Source organism: Triticum aestivum, chromosome 5B, assembly GCF_018294505.1.
Source record: "Triticum aestivum cultivar Chinese Spring chromosome 5B, IWGSC CS RefSeq v2.1, whole genome shotgun sequence".
NCBI classification, from domain to species: Eukaryota; Viridiplantae; Streptophyta; class Magnoliopsida; order Poales; family Poaceae; genus Triticum; species Triticum aestivum.
This window is the reverse complement of record NC_057807.1, coordinates 580,797,868-580,824,246: the sequence shown is the minus strand read 5'-3', so window position 1 is coordinate 580,824,246 and position 26,379 is coordinate 580,797,868. Positions and strand designations below refer to the sequence as shown.

The following is a 26,379-nucleotide window of genomic DNA, read 5'->3' as shown; positions in this document are numbered from 1 at the left end:
ATTTCATTTGGTGCTACCTGCAACGTGCTCCACGTGTAGGAATTAAAAAAAGATTTGAAGGTGGGTGAACTCATCACCAACTCAAATTTTTACAAGTGGGAAAGATTATTACGAGCTAAATGCACGTGTAATTGATAAAAAAAAGTAAATGGCCGTGCATTGCAATGTAATAATAAATAAAATAAAAGTACTAACTAACGTTGTTTTCTGTTTTATGAGCATGTCATTAGAGAGCAATGTGTGTGTGATGTCTCACATTTCACCATAAAAATCTGGATTTTCTCTTGATGTCTTGACATAGAGGGTGACCAACACACATCGTCATGTTCTTCTTTCTCCTAGCCGCATGTCTCCTACATCCCAACTTTCAAGCATGAAATATTAGTAGAACCGACATAAACCAAAACAATTAATAAACATACTAAGCAACTAAACTGGATAAACTTTTAGTGAAGTCATTACTTTAATTTATGTGATGTGATAATTAGTGTATGTCACTTTTCATGTACGTTTTTCTAGTAAACTTTAGTTATTTAGTATGTTTATTAATTGTTTTTCATCTGGTTTTTCTCCATGCGTGTTGCACGTGAAAAGAGAATGAAAATGATAACCCCAAAAGATGTAAATAAATCAAATGGAAACAGAACAATATATACTATATGAATCACCATGTAAAACCAGATAGGATGACGGCTAGAGGAGATTTAACTAATTTTTATTTAGACGAGAGTTAGTAAATTCAAAAGGTTGGGTATGTTGAGATTGATTTGGGTTGAGTAGGCCGTCTTGGAGGCCGAGCTCCATGGAGGACTTAATTTTGTAATTTTTAAAATTTAAGCTTTTTAGTTAAAAAAATAAATCCATGGAGTGCCTTTTGTTGGGAATCGCCGCCACAGTTTAAGCTTTTTAGTTTCACAGGCACTCTGCTCCATGAACATGCACTCTGCCTCAAAAAAAAAAAAAGAAAAGAAAAAGGCACTCGACAGTGTTCTCCGTCTGCTGGCGGGGCCACTGACTCGTCGGCGGCGAGACGACGAGCTACTAGGGTAGGGACGGATACCCCGTCCCATTATTGTTTCCTCTGCATGTGTTGGTGTTTCTTCTTCCCCTCCACTTTCGCACTTCGATTCTTCCGTGAAAGCGTTGGCCCCTCCATCTCCGCCGGCGCCGCCGAGCACTCCGCTGTCCAGTAAGCTGCCGGCGTGCTAGCGGAAGCCACTGCCAGTGCCTGTTCAATGTCAACTGATCGTTTCCGCGGTTCCATCAGCGCGCCAGAAGCTGGAGAAGAGGGACAGGCGCCGATGCTGGCGCTCACCATCCATCCTGCTGCAATGCCTGCTCTTCCTTTTTTATGCACAGACAGTCCTGCTCAATTCGTGGAATTTGTTTTCTGAAATAACGCGGTGTGTCTTTTATTAATCAGTGCACAGAAGAAGACAGCCACAGATGGGGGGTGCCTCTGATTCCTTCTTCTACCTCTTGCTGTCCCTCTGGGTTCAGGGTGCGGCTGTGACTGGCCTTGGCTTCACAAGAAGAGATTTCCCACAGGAGTTCGTCTTTGGAGCTGGAACCTCGGCATACCAAGTAAGTGATCTTACCTTGTTTGGGCTGAGAGTTCTGGCGTGTTTAGTTCGTCGTCCGTTTAATCAATTTTGATGTCTGTTTCTTTTGCCTGCAAGTATGAGGGTGCTGTTGCTGAGGATGGCAGGAGCCCAAGCAGTTGGGACACTTTCACTCACGCAGGTTGGTTGCTACATGTCTCTTTGTGAAATCTACCTCCTGGTTTTCCGGTGCTGCATTTTGTTTTAGCCTGACCATGGATATTTCCCAATGCGTAACAAATAGCACCTCGAGCAATTTGTGATCAGTTTTCCTAAGGCTGGTCATAGTGGGAGTAACATAGGTAGTAACATAGATGCCACATAAGCAAAAATGATGATGTGGCAAGTAGTTAATGAGGAGAGAGGCAAATAGAGTAACATAATATGTTACCATCACATAGCGGTTTCCAATGCATAACGAGTCTACAAAGTAATAAATGAAGGCAACTATGTTACCACACCTATGACACTACCCACTATGAAGGTAGTAACATAGACTAGTAACATATGTATGTTACTAGTCTAAGTTACTCCCCACTATGACCAGCCTAATTGATGCGTTGAGCGGATATTTGGGACGAGTGCCCTCTTGGTGGAACAATTTACACAGCTAGCATTTATGTTGCTGAAGCATAACTGAATTCAGAGAAATTATTGGCAATAGCCAAGACCGGAACTTGATGTGGTTGACCAATCATGGTTTGGTCAATTTTGACAGCTAGATTTTTCATCTTGCAGGCAAAATGCCAGACAAAAGCATGGGAGATGTTGCTGCAGATGGGTACCACAAATACATGGTAGGAGTAAATAATATGGGGCCTTGCAAATCTTGAGCATCTATGCTTTAGTAATTCTGAAAGAAATTTGGCTTATAGTATAATTTTGCAGGAGGATGTCAAGCACATGTATGAGACAGGCCTAGAGGCCTATAGGTTCTCCATCTCCTGGTCAAGGCTCATTCCAAGTACAGAAATTATCATGACCTTCATCAGAACAAATTGCTTTAATTAGTTTTCTAATTGATCTCATTGTTTCTGGAAATTTCGGGTTTGTAGATGGACGCGGAGCTGTCAATCCCAAAGGGCTACAATACTACAATAACCTCATTGACGAGCTAGTGAATCATGGCAAGTATTTTTATTAGATCCTTGAGCATTTTAAATGTTTAACTGCAATCGGTTGTTAGATTCAAACTTCATATAATCATGTTCCTTCTCAAGAAAGAGAAATGCATGCAAATAAAAGTTTGAACCGTCTGGTCTCCGTGGTATTTATCCCAGGAATTCAAGTCCACATCACACTCCACCACCTAGATCTCCCCCAGATTCTTGAAGACGAGTATGGTGGATGGTTAAGCCCCAGAATCATGTAAGTGTATATATGATTTCACTACCAAATAGATAACTCTACCACAGTGGCGATTTTATATGCCATTGGCATATGCAGATGACATAATCATTTGTTCTATTCATATTTTCAAATCTGAGAAATGCAGCGAAGATTTCACAGCATATGCAGATGTTTGCTTCAGGGAGTTTGGAGATAGGGTTGTATCTTGGACGACGGTGAATGAGCCAAACATTGGCATATTGGCCTCTTATGATGTTGCTACATTCCCTCCTAGCCGTTGCTCGGATCCATTTGGAGCAACAAAGTGCACCGCTGGGGACTCTACCGTGGAACCATACATAGCAGCTCATAATACCCTTATGGCTCATGCATCTGTTGTCAGTCTGTATAGAAAAAAATATCAAGTGAGTGGATGATCTTGTACTTAAAAAGTTTTGGTGATGCTTAGGTTCTTTGTGAACTGTGAAATTACAAACCATTTTAGCTTTCCTTAAGGGTGGAGGCACCATTTTCAGTCATTACGCATTGACCACATCGTAATTCATCTTTTTTATTAATATACATCTTTCAGCATTGGCTAAGTAATTCTTGGGGGAGTAGTCAATTTATTTTGTTTAGGTTCCTGCCTTCCTGGGACATAAATCATTTATATAGACTCTTATTCTTTGTTGTCTAAAAAAAGCTACACCCTCTGTTCATTCATATAACACGTTTTGGCAGTTTAATTTGAACTGCCAAAACGTCTTATATTATTGATAAACAGAGGTAGTATTACATTGTTCGTTATCTCCCTGTCACGGTGCAACTGTTTTTCCAAGGTATAGGCTCATAGGAAACTAAGGAACCTTTTTGGACGTAGGCCATGCAAAAAGGAGTTATTGGTATAAGTGTGTACTCTTTCTGGAGTTACCCATTGACAAATTCCATTCATTTCAATATGAGGGCAAGAATTGAACCGATTCAATTAATTCTTAACTATAGGATATTTAAAAATAAAATTATAGAAGAATCGAATGTGTTTGTTTTTATGTTATTTTGTGAAGGAATGAAAACAACTGTGGATTTAGCTGCAACTCGGAGATGTAAAGATTTCTTCTTCGGCTGGTATGATATTGTACCTCCATTTTTGTCACTGGAAGCATTTAGCCTGCATAATCAACATGCACTGTTGAGATCTTAAGTGCGGTACTGGCAGGATACTAGATCCATTGGTGTTTGGGGACTACCCAGAAGTAATGAAGAAGATTGTTGGCTCTCGCCTTCCATCCTTCACGGAAGTTCAGTCTGAACTTATCAAGGGTTCTTTAGATTTTATTGGAATAAATCACTACTACTCTCTCTACATGAATGATCGCCCTCTAGCAACAGGCGTTCGAGACTACGGCGCAGACATATCAGTTAGTTTAAGGGGTAAGTATCTTTTCTGGAGAAAAGAGGGCGCCCATCTAAGAGGGCAAAGGTACCTAAATATAAAAATGGTTCATCATAAGAGGTATGTTTTGGAATAGCAGAGGTCTTGGTGACTTGGCTAAACACAAACATATTGCCGATTGTGTAAAGGATCATGCCTTGGACTTTGTGGCCATCACTGAGTCGGGTAAACGTGATTTGCAGACATGTGTTCTTGACCACTTTTCATGTGGTTATGATTATGAATGGCATGTTTTACCCCCATCCGGAAGGTCTGTGGAATCTTGCTTGGCATCCACTCGACATACTTGGAACTTTTATCCACTTCGAAGGGTGAATATCATATCAAATTTCATCTTCGAAACAAGTCCGACAACTTCCTTTGGAGTCTAGTGGCTGTATATGGCGCTGCTCAAGAGGAGTTTAAGTCCGCTTTCCTTAAAGAGCTTGTTAATACCTGTCGGGACAATCCCCATCCCATGTTAATCGGGGGGGGGGGGGAATTTAATATCCTTAGATATCAACAGGAAAAAAACAATGACCGATTTGACACTAGGTGGCCTTTCCTCTTCAATGCTGTTATTGACAGCCTACACCTGCGGGAGCTCACTTTGTCTGGTCGTCAGTACACCTGGGCCAATAACCGATCAATCCCTACTTATGAAAAACTTGACCGGGTGCTAGTGACCACCCACTGGGAATATAAATATCCCCTTGCATCAGTACACGCACTAGAAAGAATCGAGGCCCTATCGGATCATGCTCCTTTGCTAACCGATTTTGGACAAACAACTCCAAGCTCCAACCGTCCACAGTTTAAATTTGAACTGGGATGGCTCACTAGAGACGGATTCCATGACCTGGTTAAGAAAGTGTGGGTGCGTCAACCTCGGGGTAACATGCCCATTCAAGGATGGAACAATCGAATTCGCGCCTTGCGACGATTCCTTCGTGGATGGGCTAAACACACTGCCGGCGTATACAAAAAAGAAAAGCTGCGACTATCTACCTTAATCGACACCCTTGATAAAGTTGCAGAGGTGAGGCCTCTTTCTGCTGCCGAGATTGAGCAAAAAAGCCATCTAAATGAGCAAATTGCCCGCCTTTTACGCGAGGAAGAGATTAAATGGTACTAACGATGCAAGGCTGACTCAATTGTTCAAGGTGATGATAATACGAAGTATTTTCAAATGCTAGCCAATGGCAGACATAGAAAGAAACGTATTTTCGCTCTTGACCAAGACGAAGGCCGTATAGAGGGGGATGCACCGCTAAAAAATTTCATTACTAAGTACTACAAAGAGCTTTTTGGACCTTCACCTCAAAGCCCTTTTGTGCTCGACGAGTCTATTACTCATGATATACCTCAAGTTTCAGAGGTAGAAAATGAGTTTTTAACCTCTCCGTTCTCTGAAGAGGAAGTTCGAGCGGCGGTGTTTCAAATGGAACACAACAAGGCTCCAGGACCAGATGGTTTTCCGGCGGAGTTTTATCAATGTTTTTGGGATATGATTAAGGCAGATTTGGTTCAGTTGTTTAACCAACTGCATGCTGAAAACCTTGATATTGCCCGTTTAAACTTTGGGGAAATTATTCTTCTGCCCAAGACTAAGGAGGCTAGTCGTATTCAACAATATAGACCGATTTGCCTTCTAAATGTCAGCTTTAAGATATTCACAAAGGTGGCAACTAATAGGTTGAACGGGGTGGCTGACCACGTCGTCAAACTCACTCAAACAACATTTATGCAAGGACGCAACATACTAGATGGAGTTGTTGTGCTACATGAAACTGTGCATGAGCTCCATCGTAAAAAGTTGAATGGAGTCATATTCAAAATAGACTTCGAAAAAGCATATGACAAAGTCAAATGACCCTTTCTTTTGCAAACTTTGCGCATGAAGGGGTTATCACCAAAATGGTGTCGATGGGTAGAGAGTTTTGTTTCTAGAGGTAGTGTGGCTATCAAAGTCAACGATGATGTTGGCAACTACTTTCAGACTAGGAAGGGGCTTCGCCAAGGGGACCCTGCTTCCCCTATTTTGTTCAACATTATAGCTGATATGTTAGCTATCATTGTTGAGCGGGCTAAGGTGGCCGGTCAATTTAGCGGCGTGATTCCTCATCTGGTAGAAGAAGAACTGTCTATTCTACAATATGTGGATGACACTATACTTTTTCTAGATCATGACCTAGATAAAGCTAGAAACCTCAAATTACTTTTATGTGCATTTGAGGAGCTCTCTGGTCTCAAAATTAACTTCCATAAGAGCGAGCTTTTCTGCTTCGGCGATGCTGCAGAGTCCGCATCTGAGTATGCTGAGATTTTCGGCTGTCAGCTCGGCCAGTTCCCGATTAGGTATCTAGGTATTCCTATTCACTATCGGCGTTTAACTATTGCTGAGTGGAAGCAAGTGGAAGAAAGACTTGAGAAACGCCTAGCCAGCTGGAAGGCCAAACTCTTGTCGTATGGGGGATGGTTGATTCTGATTAATTCCGTCCTCAGCAACATGGTTCTATACATGTTGTCATTCTTCCACTTACCTAAAAGGGTTCTACAATGTCTCGATTATTTTAGATCCAGATTTTTTTGGCAGTGTGATAATGAATCCAAGAAATATCGGCTGGCTAGGTGGAGTATAGTATGCCGACCTAAAAGTCAAGGGGGCCTTGGAATTCAGGATCTTGAGATTAAAAACATCGCTCTCTTGAGTAAATGGGTATACAAACTACTCACTGAGAATGGAGTATGGCATGAAATCATTCGTAACACACGTACGTGGGGTCTAAAGCCATTTCTCAAGTTCATTGGAAACCCGGTGATTCACATTTTTGGAGTGGCGTGATGAAGGCCAAGGAATTCTTTTTTCAATTTGGCACTTTCTCGGTTAGGGATGGTTCTCAGGTTCGATTCTGGGAAGACACCTGGCTGGGGGCCACTCCTCTTATGGTGCAATACCCTAGCTTGTATAGGATTGTCAGACATAAATTAGTCACGAATCAAACAAGTATTGGGACAAGAAAACCCTGATATTTCTTTCCGTAGGGACCTTATTGGGCCTCGTCTGGTAGCATGGAATGAATTACTCAATCGTCTGGAGGCCATTCAGCTGTCAGGCGAACCAGACAAGTTCCGATGGAATTTGCATCAGAATGGTACCTTTTCAGTCAAATCCTTGTATGATGCAATAACCCACACTGATGTACCGGTTGATAACAAGAAATTGTGGAAGCTCAAAATTCCCCTAAGAGTGAAGATATTCCTCTGGTTTCTAAACAGAGGGGTCATCTTAACTAGAGATAACTTGGCACGACGCAACTGGCAAGGTAGCAAGACATGTGTCTTTTGCCAACATGACGAGTCCATCAAACACTTATTTTTTGAGTGTAAGTTTACTCGTGTAGTCTGGGCCATAGTTCAAGTAGCTTCAAATCTATATCCCCCACGTAGTGCACGTAACATGTTCGGCAATTGGTTGGCGGGTATCGATAAACAATTTTCTGCACATCTACTCGTGGGAGTGGCTGCCTTATGTTGGGCACCGTGGCTCATCAGAAATGATGTGATTTTTAACAATAAATGTGTTTCATCTCCTGTGCAGGTTATCCATGCGTGTACGCGATGGCTCCGTACGTGGTCTATCCTGCAGAGGCCAGAGGACAGAGACCTTTTTATGATGGCGTCTACACGGCTGGAGCATACAACCAGGGAGGTTTTCTCCCAACATGGATGGCGGTGTAATCTCCGGATAGGCGTTGCCCCATCCTAGGCTGGACTGATTTACTTTTGCTGTAAAACGATATTTATTTTTAGGCTTGTTGGACATGTTGGCTGTGCGCATCACGCTATGCAGAGGCCGGGCATTCTTCAATGCGGTTGTATCACCTCAATATATCAAATTGAATGAAATGTTCTTTATCGAAAAAAAGTATCTTTTCTGGATAGTGATACTACATACTAGGATTGTTGCTTAACCATTCAGAGTTATGTACTATGTGGATGTGCAATTTGATTGCTTATTTAGAGTTTCTTTTTCTAGGACATTCATTCTCCATCTAACAGGTAATTAAGCAGTTGCACTAGAAATTGTGTGTAATAGTAGGCTTAATATTCATTTTTCTAGCAACAAGTCACACAAGCAACAAGGAGATTCCTGAATCCTGATTACCAACAAAAAAGGCTAGCCAAGGTGTTGCGAAACGATGTCCTGCTAATGCTAATTGCTAAGACAAGCTCGCAAGCAACCTTTCCAGATTCACCAGTGACGTAAATCGGGCATGTCTCTGAGTGCAGTCTTGAATCATCCCTCGAAACACATTTAAAGTCTGTTATGCATCTCAAAGCATGTTTTTGTACACTAATGTAACAGAAAAGAGCTGAACGTACTTTTCTAAGTAACGACCCCTTTGTATGATGCAGGTTCTAGGACAGACCCACCATCTGGTCAGGTAAAAGAATATTATGTCGTCAATGTGTTTTGCAAAGTTGCCAATTTTTAGCTAAACAACTATTCTGGTCATTCAGTGTACATCCGTTGAATTATGTTATATGTTTCTGAACTTCTTCAAGAGATTAGAAAAGAAATACCCACTCAAAAACTGATACCAGAAGCTTGATAGTAACTGTCAAAGATGATCCTTATTTGGGTGCAGGGTCCCCCAGCAGATGTTCCAAGTGATCCCAGAGGGCTGGAACTTCAACTGGAGTACCTGAAGAAACCTACGGGAGCCTTCCGGTCTATGTCCAAGAGAACGGCGAGCAGAATTCCCAACCATAAGCAAAAGCCTCTGTTAAAGAAGAAAGGTGCATCGTTGCTCATGTAGTCATGTTGTTTTCAGGGCGTTTGTTTCTATGGACTTATTGGCTTAGGGACTTAAAAAAGTCTCTATAAGTCCCATCTAAACCAAACAAGAGGGACTTATAGGGACTTAAAGTGGGCATTTGGGACTTATAAAATAAAACTCTCAAGGAGGGACTTATAGGGACTTATAGTTGTAATATGATCTTATAGGGACTTATAAGTCCCAGGAACCAAACAGGTAGAAACTTTTTAGGGACTTGTGACTTATAAGTTGGGACTAAAAAAAGTCTTAGGACTTATGAACCAAACAGGTCCGGTGACAGCCTAGATGACGCCGACAGGGTCGGTTTCCTGGGCAGCTACATGGAAAGCACACTTAACGCGATGAGGTGCGTCGAGAACTCGAGATCAGTCACATACACCCGTTCTTTCAGCATTGACTTTCGAAAAGCAGCAGCTGTGCCCGCCGTTCCTGTTAAACACGCTAGATATTGTACAGGGAGTTAGTTAGTATCTCTTATCTCTTTGTAGTCATTATCTCGTGTAACAACTTGTATCTATCTGATGTACCCCGGTGCGCCGGTTGTGCCCTAGTGGCCAAGTATAAATATACGTCCTGAGGCCACCTTTAGGGTTGTGCCGATCCAATTCTCTCTTCTCCAGTTTTCACATGGTATCAGGCCATCTCGCGTAATTGCTCGATGGGATCTCCTTCCGCTGGCGCCATGACTTCCTCTGCGATGCCCTCGCTGACCCTGCCGGCCTCTCTCTCGGCGCCATCCACTTCCTCTGTTCCACCTCCTTCCGCTAGCCTCATTACGGCGAAGCTCACCACCTCCAACTACCTCCTCTGGAAAGCCCAGATCCTACCTCCTCTTCGCATCGCCAATGTCACTGGCTATGTTGATGGCACCTGTCCTACACCAGCTCGGCTGCTTCCACCCGATGACAAGGGGGAACGAGCGGTTAATCCTGAATATGCGACTTGGTACCGGCAGGACCAGATCGTTCTTAGCTATCTCCTTGCATCTCTCACCGACGACGTGCTCATGCAGGTCATCCGCTTTGACACCTCTCGTGCTATCTGGGCACATCTTGAGGAGATGTACTCCGCTCATTGCCGCGCCAGCGTTGTCCAGATCAAACTTGATATGGCAAACTTCCGCAAGGGCAATCTCTCTATGGTGGATTATTTCGCCAAGATTCGCTCCTTTGCTGATCAACTCGCGGTGGCTGGTCACCCCATGCGGGATGACGACATCATCACCGCCGTCATCACCGGGCTCGAGAGCGACTATGAGCCCCTCATCACCGTTGTCACCACTCGAATTGATGAGATGACTCTTGGGGAGCTCTATTCGCACGCACTCTCCTTTGAGCGCTGTCTCGTGTACCATGCTGCGCGCCTTCATCTCCAAGCTGGTGGCTCCTCCGTCAACTACATCGCCCGTGACAAGCCTGGCAACACCAATAACACTCGCGGCGGCAAGGGCAACTACCGTGGCAAGGGTCGCGGTAATCACGGCGATCGCGGTGACTACAACAACAACAACCGCGGGGGCAACCGCGGTGACCACGGCGGTAATCGTCAGGACTACGGTGGCAACCATGGCGGTAGTGACCGCGGTGACTACGGGGGTGGTAATGACACCCGCGTCCAATGCCAACTCTGCCGTGGTCCTGGGCACTATGCCTGGGAGTGTGGCCAACGCTTCAACCACGCGTTCCAACCTCAACAATCTAAGATGGCGGGGCTAGCTGCTGCGTCACCTCCTTCCATCCTTGGTGATCCTGCGTGGTTCACGGACACGGGAGCCACCGACCACATTACTTCTGATCTGGACCGGCTCACTGTCAGGGAGAAATACCCTGGGAGAGACCGCATCCACACGGCTGATGGCTCAGGTTTGCACATAGCTCATCGTGGTCATGCGATCCTTCCCACCCCTTCTGCCAATCTTCAACTTCGCAATATTCTTCACGGTCCTCATGCTGATAAAAACCTTCTTTCTGTTAACCGCCTTGCTGTTGATAATCATGCTTATCTAAAATACTATCCTACTCATTTTCTCATGAAGGATTTGACCACCAAGAGGGTACTTCTTCAAGGCAGATGTGAAAACGGGCTCTATCCTATCCGGCCGATGAAGTCCCATGCCTTGTCCTCCGTTTGGCTCTCTGCTCAAGATTGGCATGCCCGGTTTGGCCATCCGGCGTCTCAAGTCGTCCAACATATCTTGGCGTCCAATAAAATAGTGTCCTCGAGTCGGTCCCTGGCCACTGTTTGTCATGCATGTCAGCAAGGCAAAGCACACCAGCTTCCCTTTCCTAGATCGTCGAGTGTTTCCTCTTTTCCTTTGGAATTAGTATTCTCAGATGTGTGGGGGGCTGCTAAGACTTCATCTAGCGGGTTCCAGTATTATGTTTCGTTCATTGATGATTATAGCAAATTTGTTTGGATTTATCTTCTCAAGCGAAAATGTGATGTGTTTGACGTTTTTCGTGATTTTCTTGCTCATGTTGAACGACTTCTCGCTCGTAAATTTTTATGTGTCCAGTCGGACTGGGGCGGAGAGTACAAAAAGCTTAGCAACACATTTTTTCGTCAACTTGGTATTACTCATCATGTTTCCTGTCCTCGCACACATCAACAGAACGGTACCGCGGAAAGAAAACACCGCCACATTGTCGACATGGGCCTTTCCCTCTTATCTCATGCGTCTATGCCTCTGCGTTTCTGGGATGAGGCATATCTATCTGCATGCTATCTCATCAATAGTCTCCCTAGTCGTGTCATTGCTAACCTTAGCCCCATGGAAAAATTATTCCAACAAAAACCGGACTATCTTTCTCTTCAGACGTTTGGGTGTGCATCTTGGCATAACTTGCGTCCCTACAACACCCACAAACTCACTTTTCACTCTCAACAATGTGTTTTCATAGGGTACAACATCCGGCACAAAGGATACAAATGCCTTCATGTGCCTACTTCTCGCATCTACATATCACGTGATGTTGTCTTTGACGAAAAACGTTTTCCCTTTGCCCATCCCCAACCCTCGCCTGCACCTCCCCGTGTCTCAGAACATTCTATCCTTCTTTTACCTCATGATCACATGAATTATGGCACATCTGGTTTGGATGCTAATCTGGATGCAGGTACTCCCCTGGCGCAGAAAATCCCTCCTGCAGCAGTTTCGGGATCCCATGCAGATCCTAGCGCGGATTCTGGTGAGGATCCTCCCTCGGATCCCGCGTCGGCCCATGATTGCGCGTCGCCCACGCCAGCGGGATTCGACAGCGACGGGTCTGCGTCTCCACGCGGCCACGTGTCGGGCGCGGCTGGGACCGTGTCTCCCACTCCCGCCCATGCCGTGCATGGGGCGCGCCTCCCCTCACCTGTGGTGGGACCCGTTCCACAGCGGTCCCCCGCCATACCTGACACGCCTGGGGCACGGGCCCATGTGGCGGCTGCTGGGTCAATGGGCCCAGACCCTGGCGCGGCGCGACCTACTGCTGCCGCGGCCCCAGCTCCTGGCATGACGCGGTCGGCTGACGCTGACGGCCCGCACACCGATGCTGCCCTATCTCTGCATGCGCGGCAGCCCGTGGCCGACTCCAGCACGGGATCCGAGGAGACATCGGCTGCTGACGCGTCTGCCTCCGCCGCTACTGGATCTTATGCGGCCCCAGGATCTTCTGCACCAACTGCTCACGCTATGGTCACCCGGACTCGTGATCACACTCGTCATGTTAAACATCGCACCGATGGAACGATCGTCTATGATCCGTCCAAGCGTGCGTTTCTTGCTCTCCGAGAGCCTGCAAATCACCGTGAAGCCCTTCAGTCTCCCGCATGGCGTGCGGCAATGCAGGCAGGACTTGATGCTCTTCGCCAAAATGGTACATGGACGCTCGTTCCTCCCCCACCGCGTGTTAACATTATTGATTGCAAGTGGGTATACAAGATCAAGCACAAGGCTGATGGTTCTGTTGATCGTCTCAAAGCTCGTCTTGTTGCCAAGGGGTTCAAGCAAATGTATGGGTTGGACTATGATGATACTTTCAGCCCTGTGGCTAAACCCGTCACTGTACGTCTTGTTCTTTCCATTGCTGTTTCACGTGGTTGGTCTCTGCGACAGTTGGATGTCCAAAATGCCTTTCTCCATGGCATTCTTCAGGAGGATGTTTACATGCGTCAGCCTCCTGGGTGTGATGATCCTTCTGTACCCAGATACTTGTGTAAGCTCAACAAGGCTCTCTACGGTCTCAAGCAGGCTCCTCATGCGTGGTACTCTCGGTTAAGCTCTCGACTCCAACAACTTGGTTTTTTGGCATCAAAGGCGGATACATCACTTTTCGTTTTCAACCGTGGTGGTGTCACTATTTTCATGTTGGTCTATGTTGATGATATCATCGTGGCCAGCTCATCCCCTTCTGCCACGACCAAGTTACTTGCTGATCTTCAAGCCTCGTTTGCTCTCAAGGATCTTGGCCCCTTGCATTATTTCCTTGGAGTTCAGGTGACGTCCTCACCAGGGGGCATTGTTCTGTCTCAGTAGACATATATTGGCGACATACTTCACCGTGCGAACATGGAAAATTGTAAGGTATCCACCACACCCATGTCTTCAAGTGAAAAGATCAGCAAGGAAAGTGGATCACCTCTTGACCAGGATGACATCACTAAATATTGGAGTTTGGTTGGGGCACTTCAGTATTTGACACTCACGAGGCCGGATATTTCTTTTGCAGTCAATCGAGTCTGTTAGTTCTTACACACGCCAACCACTGTGCATTTTTCAGCTGCCAAACGCATTCTGCGGTATTTCAAGCACACACGTGATATGGGCCTCATCATACAGAGATCACCCTCGTTGTTGCTGAGTTGCTTCTCGGATGCGGATTGGGCTGGGTGCAGTGATGATCGAAGATCCACAGGCGGTTTTGCGGTATTTCTTGGACCCAACCTTGTGTCTTGGAGCTCAAGAAAGCAAGCCACAGTCTCACGTTCGAGTACTGAGTCTGAATACAAGGCACTAGCAAATGGAACAGCTGAAGTGATTTGGATACAATCTGTTCTTGGTGAACTTGGAGTTTTTATGTCTCGACCTCCTGTTCTGTGGTGTGACAATCTGGGTGCTACCTATTTGTCTGCCAACCCAGTCTTTCATGCCAGAACAAAACATATAGAGGTAGATTTTCACTTTGTACGTGAAAGGGTCGCGGCTAAAGCACTTGATGTGAGATTCATCTCTTCCAAGGACCAGACTGTTGATATCTTCACGAAACAATTAGCTGAATCGGCGTTTGTCTCAAATAGACACAATCTCAATCTTCTAGTACGAAGCTTAGATTGAGGGGGGATGTTAAACACGCTAGATATTGTACATGGAGTTAGTTAGTATCTTTTGTCTCTTTGTAGTCATTATCCCGTAACAACTTGTATCTATCTGATGTACCCCGGTGCGCCGGTTGTGCCCTAGTGGTCAAGTATAAATATACATCCTGAGGCCACCTTTAGGGTTGTGCCGATCCAATTCTCTCTTTTCCAGTTTTCACAGTTCCTTCGTTCATTCATGCTCTGTTTGTTTGTTTGTTGTGCAGGAAGGGAGCCAACGTGCGAGGCTACTTCGCGTGGGCATTCGTGGACCTGTTCGAGCTCCTTGCCGGGTACCAGTCGAGGTACGGGCTGTACCGCGTGGACTTCGCTGACGAGAGGCGGCCGCGGCAGGCCAGGCTCTCGGCTCGCTGGTACTCCAGCTTCCTCAAGCGCAACGGAACCACTGCACTTGTTTCTAGGACGGCGGGGAACCAGGAGCTGAGCCTGAGCGCCGTGTCCTGAGTTGCTAAGAGCATCTTCAACAGGCGTCAAACGCGTCGCCCGCAAAAAACTGGTTGCTGACGCGCCCATCGCCTGGTTTGGCGCGGCGCACAACACTGGCTCCAGCAGCTGCGTTAAAATGCAGCGCGCTTGTCGTTCCAGCAGCGCGTAAAAATGCAGCATGCGCGTTCACAACATTTTTTTATAGCATAGATAAATAAAAAACTAGATATATTGCATAAAAATAAAAAATGATACAAAGGTATTTTACATCGTTGCAACTAGATAGATAGTTCGAAAGCATAGATAAAACTACGGTGCAACTAGATAGAAACTACTCCAAGTCGCTACCATCATCACCATCATCATCCTCGTCGGTGTCGTCCGAGGTATCGAGCCATATGTCCAACCAACGATCATCGTCTTCCGTGAAGAACGACCTCCCACCTGTTGCAACGATATCCGACTGCGCATTCGCCAATGCATTCCACCGACGCCTGTCCAACCGCTCCTCGCGGCGCCTTCGCATGTCCTCCTCGCGGCGCCTTGCCCAGTAGACTTGCTCGTAGGCGACGTCCTCCGGGTGACGCCGGCGCCACTCCGCCATGACCCGCTCGTCCTTCTGGGCGACGAGGAGGCGGCGCTGCCGCTCAGCCTGCTTCGCGCGGTCTTGTGCCGTGTTAAGACGAGGCGGCGGGGCGACGTTGAGCGCCTGCTGGAGCGTGTAGACGTCCTGAAAATTCATCTGCCCGCGCGGCCTGCCTAGGCGCCACGCCGCCGCGTACGCGCGGGCGGCCTCGCGCGCCGTCCCGTAGGTGCCGAGGCCGAGCCGGAGATCGCCGGAGCATATCTCGGAGTAGTACCCACCGTTGGGGCGCAGGCGGACGCCGCGGTAGCCCGACGCTCCTCGGCAGCGTGGCGGCATGCTGGCGCGTCGGTGGCGGGGCGCTGGAGCGGTGGAGGCGCGCGTGGCAGAGGAAGAGAAAAAGGAGTCGTGGAAAAGGCGTGTGGCGAGCGCCGCATTTTATAGGCGCGCCAGAAGGGGGCACCAAAAATGGCGCGCGAGCTGCCGCCTTTTCGCGCGCGCGTAAGCAATTCCCCCCCGCGCGAGTTTCCCGCCACCGCTGGAGCGCGGCAAAACGTCCCGCGTGCGCTAAAAGCTGCTCTTTTCGCGTGGCCGTTGGAGATGCTCTAATCTGGACCGGGAGAGATGAGGCGCGGGACTGTGAGGGATGAGGCGCGGGCTTGCTTGCCCGTATGCTCCTGTACAGATTCAGAATGTGTGCTTCTTGTATGTGTTGCATTTGCCTCCTCGCCGGCGTAACCCGGTCTCCGGTGGCCGCGGACAGTTTCTCCTCTACAACGTAGCCCGGGGTAGTACTCCTCCGTTAAGGTGTATTTTTTTATATAAAATTCCAAGGTGCATTTCTTCTAATTTTTCATAATTTTTTTGTTAGCTCTTTGAAAAAAGGAAAGTATCTCTCACCTAATTGTCTATATCTCTCTTTGTAGCAAAAGAAGGAAACTATCTCTAGGTCGATTGCATGTATATCTTTTTTTTTCTTGGACTAACTGATTTACTTGCCACTAACCAATAAATTTGCTAAGGGTAATTTCATTCTAACACATCTATAATTATGTGCCTCAGTCACCGTGCCAAAAATAATACACCTTGGATAAAAAAACGGAGGAAGTAGTATGCATATAATTTTTGTTTGAAGTCAAAGTACCTCTAATTTGATCAAACTTAAAAAAAATATCAATCAACATTCATAAAACCAAATCAATATCATCATATTCATTATGGAATGTAGCTTCATATTTTGTATATTTGGTATCGTGGATGTTGATATTTTTTAATATATATTTGATCAAAATTTATAAAATTTAACTTGACACAAATCTTATCTACAAAATAAAAAGAAAATGAAGGGGGTATTAGTATTACCCTCGTAATTGTACACAAGCGAAAACTCGACTGAAAGGCTGTGAAATGTGAATGTGGGAAGTTCGTCTCGTGACTGATGTCGGCATTCGTCACGAGTTGCTAGACCGGCGGTCGGGAACGATGTAACTGGTAGGGCAACCTGGGTGTCAGTAAGAGAATTTTTTTTCCTAAACCATACAGGAAAGCGGCAATGTCGATTCATTAAAAGAGAAATATTTTTTTTAGAAAAGGAGGATATACCTCCAACCTCAGCATCTGGGCGATGCATGCAGTAATGAGAAAGAAAACATATACTCTCTCCATTCCTTTATCTAAGGTGTATTATTTTCAGCACGATGACCAAGGCATATAATTATGCACTAGATAGGACAAAATTACTCTTCTCTAATTTGTTGATTAGCGGCAAGTAAATCATTTAGGCTAGGAAAGGAAGAGATACACACAATCGGAAGAGAGATAGTTTCTTTTTCTTTCTCTACATGAAAGGTCAATATTGAAGTTACGAGAACTAGAACAAATGCACCTTACATTATAAATTTTTATCAAAAAACAAATACACCTTATACAAAGGAACGGAGGGAGTATCATCATAGAAGACGGGACCCATACAATGTGTATGAGACATCACCCAAACGAAAGAACTTAACGACCTAAGAGCATCTATAACCAATTCCTTATGATTTAGAGAAGCAAACGGTCGAGTATCTTTAACGCATTATAAGTTAATAAGGATTTAAAGGGTGGTTGTTCTAGTCGGTCCCTTGTATTAACTCCTTACAAATTAATAATGATTTAAAGAGAGCAATTGCACACTATTTCATCAACCATCCGAATGATTCAAATTTAACGTATACAATAGATCAACCATGAACATGCACATAGTTGCATGGATCGAGCAATTCAAATTAAAACATGCATATAGTTCATCCAAAAGGCACCACATCGATCAAGTTTGATCCAAAATCATCACAACATAGCATGTCTTACGTATGGATCGAGCCCAACCAAAGACATGTAACACGAACTCAAGCACCATAATCACTAAAGAAATCATGACCACCTTCAAGGACACTACCATCCCACGGCCATCACCATCAACACCATCACCCCGCTATCCACACGGTCACCACCACCATTCTTAAGAGAGACCTCCGTTTGGTTCATGATCGTTCTTCGGCCTTCTTCCCTTTCACAAGTCTCTCCTCCTCGAGTGCAAGCCTACACTCTTCCACCTTCAACTTCCTCTCTTCGGGTGCTAACTTCAACCTCCATTTCTCGATGTCCAAAGACTTGAGCTCATTCCACCTTGCCGCCTTCTCTTCTTTGCGTTCGGCTGTCAATGCTTTCTTGGTCCCAGTCATGGCCACAAGCTCTTCCTTGCAGGTTCCACTGAAGGCTCATCTCTTATTTCCTCTCTTTTGCAATCTTGTTACCATCCGACCTCTTGTTGAGATTTTCATCTTCCTCGTCATCAGCTTCAACAAATATGCTTATCCTTGACCTCCTCGGTGTGGTCTAGAAGTTTCTCCTAACCCACTTCTCATTGTTGGCAGGTTCTTTGTAGCAATGATGCAATGTGAAGCCCTTGCCATCGTTCTTCTTCTTGTGTTGCTTGTATAGCTCTTGGATGATAGGCCCATACATCGAGATTTGTACCCCTACTCGGTGTGAGGAGGAGAGTATCCTCCTGTTGCTGGCAATGAGAGAGATGTCAGTGGTCGTGGCCATGGCCACCGCCACACTCTCCGCCACCAGGACCAACCACTAGCAATTGCGAGGCAGCTGTGCCGCCCCCAACCACCAACGCCCTTGCTGCGGCAGATCTGGAATCCAACGCAAAATAGTTTTTACAATGTTTTTTCGACAAAGGGTAGATTTTATTAACTCAAAATAGAGTATCAAGATGATACAAACACAATGAGCATACACCCGACCTCTGCATAGGTAGGATGCATAAGTGAGGGATGCATACACACAAAAATACGCCAACAAATAGCAAAGTCACGTAAGACCAAAGCTATGCCTAAGTGAGGAAAAAAACCTGAAGCGATCAAATCCGTGATTGACAAATTATTTAACCAATATTTAATAAGTTGATGCTTTAAGATTACTTATTGAAATTCGATGCAGTCAGACCAAATTATACAACATATAGCGAAAAATTTCACAAATTTTGAACGGTGCCACCCCCAAGGATGAGATTTTAGGTCTGCCACTGCTGCTAGAAACGGCAATCGGCGGCCAAGACCGGTGCTAAAGAGTGAAGACATTGCCCATGCAATGTCTCGCTCCTTTTTTTTGAGAAAAATATGCTTGTATTCAAATCACAAAATAATACAAAGTACTAGATCCATACAAGCACACCCTAACACACGCATAAAGAAGCAGAATAACAAAGAGCATCCTAAAAACAAGTAAAACACGAAGATCTCCGGAGCTCTATGTCGGCAACCCTGAACCTTGCGAGAAGACTCCTGCAACACAAGAATCTGCAAACAACCCCAACCAGGTCATCATCTTCAACAACGGTATATTCGCCGCCACGTTGCTTCCCCTTTTCTTAACTCCGGCACCGAAAAGACAAGGACACACACATGCATCCAACATGCATGCACCAGTCTTCGCCATCTGTGGCTTTGCGTACCGATGTATATGCCCCTTCCACATGAAAGAGAACTGGGATATGGTTCCGCCGCCGCGGTCGAGCCAACTGCCCGGGCAAAGCATGACATCCCTCCAGCAACAACAGAAAGAAGGAAGAAGAAACGCAATAGGAAATCATACCGACGATGAGGAAGAAGGATCTCCGTGTCCACACAACCACCACCCATCCGAGGACCAACCCGGTCAGTGCCAGTCGACCTCCAAACACCATAGCCCGCGACCTCGACGAGATCCGGAGATCCCCCACCCCGCTGGCTCCTAGACGAAGGCACGAGCCTCGCGTGACCGCGAACGGAGCCCGGGAAAACTTATTCAGACGCGACGCCACCGCAACGACCTCGGCAGCGACTCCCTCAACCCTAACCCTACTGAGAACCCATCCTGATGCACATAGCCGAGGTCCCCCCTCCCTCCCGCTGCCGAAGCGGACAACTGAGGGAGAGGGAACCAGCAGCGGCGAAGGCGGCTCACAATTCGCAAAGGCCACCCGCGGTCGCCTCCTTTTCGCCTAGCAACATTGGAACCGTGTGGAGGAGTGTAGGAACCTACGAGTTGCCCGGGGCAACGCAAGGTACGCAAGGATCTGCACGTCTCCCGGAGAAATCCCCCGCGCCTTCACCTACGACGGGGACGTCCCATCCTTGCTTGCGAAAAATCCTGGCTGCAAAATCCATCGGCAAAACCAACCAAGAAATACCACCTCCACCTCCATTATTGTACTGATCTCATCATCCTTAATAAATGGCGAGCCTTGTCATCTACAACGTGACAGATACACATTGTACTACCTCCGTTCCAAAATAGATGACCCAATTTTGTACCAAAGTTAGTATAAAGTTGGGTCATCTATTTTGAAATGGAGGGAGTACAAACCATGGTCCCTCTGCATCCACGCCCCCCACTCACCCGATCGGTCCCGAGCCTACTCGAGGTGGTCGTGCGGCCTGAGCGACATGAACATGGCCGCGTAATGGCGCAGCCGGCGGTCCCCGTCCTCGGGCCCCGCCGCGCCGGCCGGCGGCGGCGGGAGCACCGCCGTCGCCATCACCCTCGCCCTGTACCGCCGCCACGCGAGCTGCACGTTGACGGCCGCCCACGTCCGCCAGTTGGACGAGTAGTAGCGCGCCGTGCGCTTGAGCTTGTCGTTGGCGAACTTGTACCGGAAGTGCTCCGTGATGTACCGCAGGTCCGGCGCGTCGAGGCAGAAGGCCTGCGCCGCCTCCACGCACTCGAACGTGGCCGACGACGCCGGCAGCCGGTCCACGAACGGCCGGCGCAGGCACCACGACAGCAGCTCGTCGCCCAGGAAGCTCCCGGCCCCCAGCACGCACTCCGCCACCACGCCCTTGGTCAGCGGCTGCGTGCTCCGCAGCCGCCCCTGCAGGATGAACACCATGCGCTGCACCGGGTCGCCCTCCCGGATCACCTTCTCGCCGCCGCAGAACACCAGCGGCCGGAGCCGGTCGCATATGTTGTCCAGGATCAGCTCGTCCATGCCGTGGAACAGCGGCACCTGCTTCACCAGCTCCAGGCAGAGGTACCGCTTGATGTCCCGCCGCAGGCCCTCCGGCAGGTCCTTGATCATCTCCATCTCCTCGTCGCCGGTGATGGCCGCCCACCGCTCGCGCTCGTACTTGCGGACCCGCTGCCGCAGCCGGGACGGCAGCTGCCGCCGCCTCATCCACCACTCCATGTCCCGGAACCGCAGCTGCATCTTCCGCTTCCTCGCCAGCACGGCGTGCAAGAATACCTGCAGCAAAAATGCACCGTTACTTGTTACTAATTACTGAAGTAACTGACGCTAGCTAGCTGCAGTAAAAATGAACTGAACGGCAGAAAGATTGGCGGCACTTCACACCTGTATGTTTCCGATCAGTAGCGTGAAGAGCATCAGCCCACTGAGTACATTGATGATGCTGAATATCACCTCAAGCCAATTGCTCGTCGGCTCAAGATCATTGCCAAAAGTACTGCCAGTTGATTCATACAAACAGTGTGAGACAATAAGCGAGCAGAGGTGGTGGTAGAGCAATATACTGTACTAATTATCTTTTGTCTTCATAAAGGAACAATTAATAAGACAACAGGTGCACACAACAACAATGGAACAGAACCATTGTTTTTCTGAACTAAGAAACTGAGCAAATTCCTGGCATATAAATCTGTCAGGAATGTGCATATTCAGATAGAATGATAACGGGAATGACAGCCGAGCCAAGTACCGAACATTCAGATATTCAAGTTTCAGGGAGGAAAACATTTCCCATGTCAGAAATGGATGATATTGATTTAACATAATATACAAATTACCTGAGGGTCATGAGGCCCCAGAATATGGGATAGAGAATTTTGACAGCAAGTGAATTGCTGGAGATAACAGGAAGGGCTCCCTTGTAGATCCCATAAGCAAAGGCGCCATTGCCACTTAGACAGTCCGGCACATTTTGTTGACTGAAAGAAGTTAAGTTCGTATCGCATGCCAATGCGGTCATGTCTGATGACCAAGGAAAGTGAAAGCACATCTCCTTAGAGCAAGCCAGTGACATCAAATTGCAGTTGTTTTTTATCTCGCATTCCGATTGTAGGCAGGACGCAACGCGCTGAATCGCAAGAACATACCAACATCCACCTGCAATCTGGAAATGAAAGACACATATGAATAATGAACACTGCCTATAATAATTTAGCATGCATGGTCCCTTCAATTAGCACCAACTGTGGCCTCATGTCATGAGAAATTCCACAAAGGGGATTTAATGTGCATCCTACTTCCTTTTTTTTTTCTGTTCTGCATATTGATCTATCGACCAATAGCCTACTTTTATGTAACCAGCATTCAACAACATGATAGAACTGATTGTCTGAACAGATTTCCTGTTCAGCATTGATATGGAGAATGGTATTTTATTTAATATAAACAGTGCATCTATTGATTCAAATTTTCTAATATCACCAGCAACAGTTTGGTATTTCCCCTTGAAACAATTATTGCTTCATAGGCAATTTAAGCAGGACTGTTTGCAGATACTGTGACCCAACCCTTGATTTTCTTAGAAAAGAATACTGCTAGGTGCGGTGTAAATTCAGAAACATCATTGACCAAACTAACAACCAGATATCTATGATTGCAATAAATTGCACCCAATAAAAGTACACGAGCCACTCTGGGATCCCTTATCCATGATTTTGTTTTATATTCTCCAAATAACTAATGGAAGAGGGAATACTCACATGAGAAGCAATGAAATAGGCAAATAGATTCAGACCAAATCCCCACCATACTGTTCCAAAGATGTAACCTGTCACCTTCTGCATTTTCCTCATGATATATATACTATGGTACACCTTGGGCAGAAATTGCAATACGAATATGAGCAGAAGAATCGTCATGATAACTTTAACTTGCTCTTCTCTGATTAACTTTGGTATAACCAGCCAGAAGATGATCTGCAGAATATGATAGATCAGTTAGTTGAAAAAAAGCAATGTAAAAGAGTTCAGAATTCTCCAAGTTTCTATACATTGCTACTTTTTCACTACACACATACAGACTCAGTGGAAGTATTGCCGCACAGAAAAGAATGTGTTCAAATTCTATCTTCGGCAGCTTATGATAGTTTCTCTATTTGCCTTCAAGAATAAATCTTCAACACATAGCTAATATGTTACGATAACTAGAATCTACCGCACCATGATCATAAGCATATTTTCTCAACACCCCACTTTCAGAACGCAAACTTTCTGACAATACATTTGTATTTACGAAAAAAAAACTTGCCGGTCACTCTGTGCTTGCTTATTTTCCGTATTTCATGCAGGTAAGCAAGTAAAGACAAAGAATATGCCTAATTCCACCATGCAGATTATTCAGCGGTCCTTTCAAACAATAACTTCTCTTCACCTTTCATGTATACCGTCACATAAATAATGAAAAAGACAGAACTCGAGAAAAAAAAGAGACAGAAATAACATTTTGTGGCCATGGCTGATCCAAATAGGCAGATCCTACTCCACGTCGAACGCCCCGCGTAAAAATGACAGCATCAATTATGCGAAATGAGAGAATGAACATGCACTCAATATCACACGACAAAAACCAAGAATGACCGGGCGATCGACCTGAACGACAAAGACCGGTAAATAATTAATCAGCGAAAAATAAGTCAGTTGCAGGAACACCAGCCACACGAGAGCGGGAGTGGTGAAATGAGATCTCTGTCACTACACTACATGAGAAATCACAATTTTTCACCTCTAAATAATGCTCGATCGTCGTCTCCTTGCTGCAAGCTTAACCGTGCAAACAAGTCGCCCCTACCATGAGCGCCGCGCATGCAGATGAGATCAGGACGCATAATTCATCTGTCATTGTCCTTGTTATTTCCCTCCATCAATGTTCAATGATCGTCGCCGCCCGATCGCATCCACGGTCATATTCTGAGCGACACCAATCATTTCGCGTTGGCGGCATCCCGCTAACCATCCGTACTTATTACGTATTCCGTAAGCGTAAGCGCATCGGTCTCTGTCGCCCCGCTGCTAGTTTTGATCGGAATTCTCTTCTCTTCTAGGGTCAGGGCCATTCTAGTAAGCTGGTGGGGGCTGCAGCGTCGCTGCCAGTAGACACATGGACACGTACGTACCAAGGCATAGGTGGCAACCTGCAAATAAATTTACAGATGAACTGGCTGGTGGGCACTGTTGTACGTGCCATGTAGTGTGCCCTACTGCTAACATTTCCGACAAGGACGCTGTGGTCTGTCTAGGAACCAGACATGGGGCGACGCCCATAGTTCTCCCGCATTTCATTTCCCACCTACTTGGGCGCGGCATGTCGTTCTAGCGGTTGATTCGATGGTTCGGAGCTTGATTTCCATGGTGAAAATGGTAGTAAATCGAGGTTCCAGGTCATGCACAGGTGGGCACTGAATTGAGAGAGCTAGGCTGACTGACCTGGGGGATGGGGAGGATGACGAAGAGGTCGAACCAGAGGCCCTTGAGGGAGCGGGCGTAGTGCGCGGCGATGGCGCGCGGGTCCCAGACCAGCTTGCCGCAGCCGACGACGAGCGACTCGCGGGAGACGTAGGCGAGGCGGAACTGGACGAGGACGTGGGCGAGGTGGGCCACGTCGGCGCAGGTGCGCAGCGCGGTGACGGCGGCGGCGAGCCCGGCGTCCATGTACATGCAGGGCCGCCCCGCGCGGCCGATGGAGAGCGCGTAGAAGAAGAGAGGGTCCAAAGCCAGGGCCGCGGCGCGGCCCAGCAGGATCCAGCGGTTCCAGCGCTGCACGCGCTTGCTCCGCGGGTCCAGCACCGGCCCGAACAGCCACCGCGCGGCGGCGACGGCGGCCGCCCCCGGGAGCGGCTGGGCACGCAGCTGATGCGCCTGCACGGGCACTAGCGAGGAGCCGGCGTCGGCGTCCCAGCCCGGCGAGTGCACCTGGTCGCACGTCGTGGAGTGGAACGCCGGCACCCCGGGCTGCGTGCACGCGTAGCACTCCCCCGGAGGCCCCGCCACCGGCCGGCTGCCACCCGACGGCACGGGCCCGCCGCCGGCCTGCGACTCCTCATCCCCGCTGTGCTCCGCGCCGCCCGAGCCCAGGCCCAGCGTGCTCGTGAAGAAGGAGCGGAGGGAGGAGAGCGATGGAGGCATGTCCCATGAACGGTGGTGGCAACCATGAAACGACCGACCGTCGAGCGAGCTGTGGGCTATGGCTGCTGGCGGGGGAAGGAGCGAGGCGCGTGTATAAAGGGAGTCTCTCTGGACTGTGGTGGAGGTCGAAGAGAGAGGAGGTGGAGTGGATCGATGCGGCGAGCGAGGCAGGAGGAGAGTGGAGCGGCGCAGGTGGCGGTACAACTGTCTCTGGGCCCTATACGTGTCAGCGTGGGGTCGTAGCTAGGCGCCTACGCCGTCGTCGTTGTGCACCGATCGACCGATCCAGCCGTACTGGCTCGCTCCACCTACCCAACCTCTCTGTTCTACTCGGGACGGGAGGCTTGAAAGGGAAGCGTCGTTCGTATCGCAGAGTCTGGTCTGCTCGGTGTTGTTGGTACGTACAGCCGTATACCAAGAGTACTAGTACTAACTTTGGCATTGTACAAAATCGTCACGCAACAAATGGATCGGAGGAATAGACAGCACTGCTACGGGACCGCTACTATAATCAGGTCGTGGTGTGCGTGCGCGCGCGCGCGCGGAGAGCAATGCGTCACCGGACCTGTGCCGCCGCGCGCGCCGTCGCCTGCGTGCGCTCGGTTCAGTGGGGCTTCGCCGTGGCGTCTTGGCGGCAGCGCCGATGAATAAACCTAAAGTCTGACTCGTGCAGCTGCGCTCGTTCGCTGGCGCGAGCGCACACACCGCAGCCGTCCGATACAGCGTGACGATCTCCCCGCGCGCGACAAGTCCTGACCAAGTGCCTGTTACGGGATTGCGCGAGGCGTGCGGCGTGTGGTGGGCCCGGCACCTTTATTCCAAGCGAAAACTACCCGCATCTCCCGCTCGTCTTGTTCGAAACCGCCCGCCCGCACCCGCAGATTTCATTCGAACTCCTCTCCCTCCCCCTTCCTCTCCTCTAGCAACGACGCGACGAGGCGGGGTGCTGCGGTGGTGGATCCAGCGCGGAGTCGCTGGTGTGGGAGGCCATCCGCGAGCGTCGCGAGTCGCCGGCTGCAGGCGGAGGTAAACCCGGCACCTATTCCCTCCTATTTTCTCGCTCTGCTCCCCTGTTGCGCTCCATGGAGTTCGGGTTTCGGTGAGGGGGCGGGCACGAGGTTGTACATG

The 26,379-nt window shown here is 47.8% G+C and overlaps 1 protein-coding gene and 1 pseudogene across 2 annotated transcripts; one reads left to right on the top strand and one right to left on the bottom strand.

Moving 5' to 3' along the window:
* The first annotated feature begins 1,446 nt into the window (after window positions 1-1,446).
* On the top strand, window positions 1,447-15,115 carry LOC123115055 (beta-glucosidase 5-like; annotated as a pseudogene).
* A 5,001-nt stretch (window positions 15,116-20,116) lies between these two features.
* LOC123113374 (cyclic nucleotide-gated ion channel 2) lies at window positions 20,117-25,444 on the bottom strand. Of its 2 annotated transcripts, XR_006455994.1 has the most exons (6): window positions 24,553-25,444; window positions 22,831-23,046; window positions 21,910-22,235; window positions 21,458-21,569; window positions 20,469-21,349; window positions 20,117-20,384 (listed from the first exon to the last, which is right to left on the bottom strand). XR_006455994.1 is itself a non-coding variant. In XM_044534593.1 (5 exons), the coding sequence occupies exons 1-5, from the start codon at window positions 25,249-25,251 to the stop codon at window positions 20,522-20,524; spliced, it is 2,181 nt and encodes a 726-aa protein (XP_044390528.1). In that variant the 5' UTR covers window positions 25,252-25,444; the 3' UTR covers window positions 20,451-20,521. The 2 variants fall into 2 exon arrangements, 1 of the variants encoding a protein (XP_044390528.1); XM_044534593.1 differs by lacking the exon at window positions 20,117-20,384 and having other exon boundaries at window positions 20,451-21,349.
* Window positions 25,445-26,379: the final 935 nt, after the last annotated feature.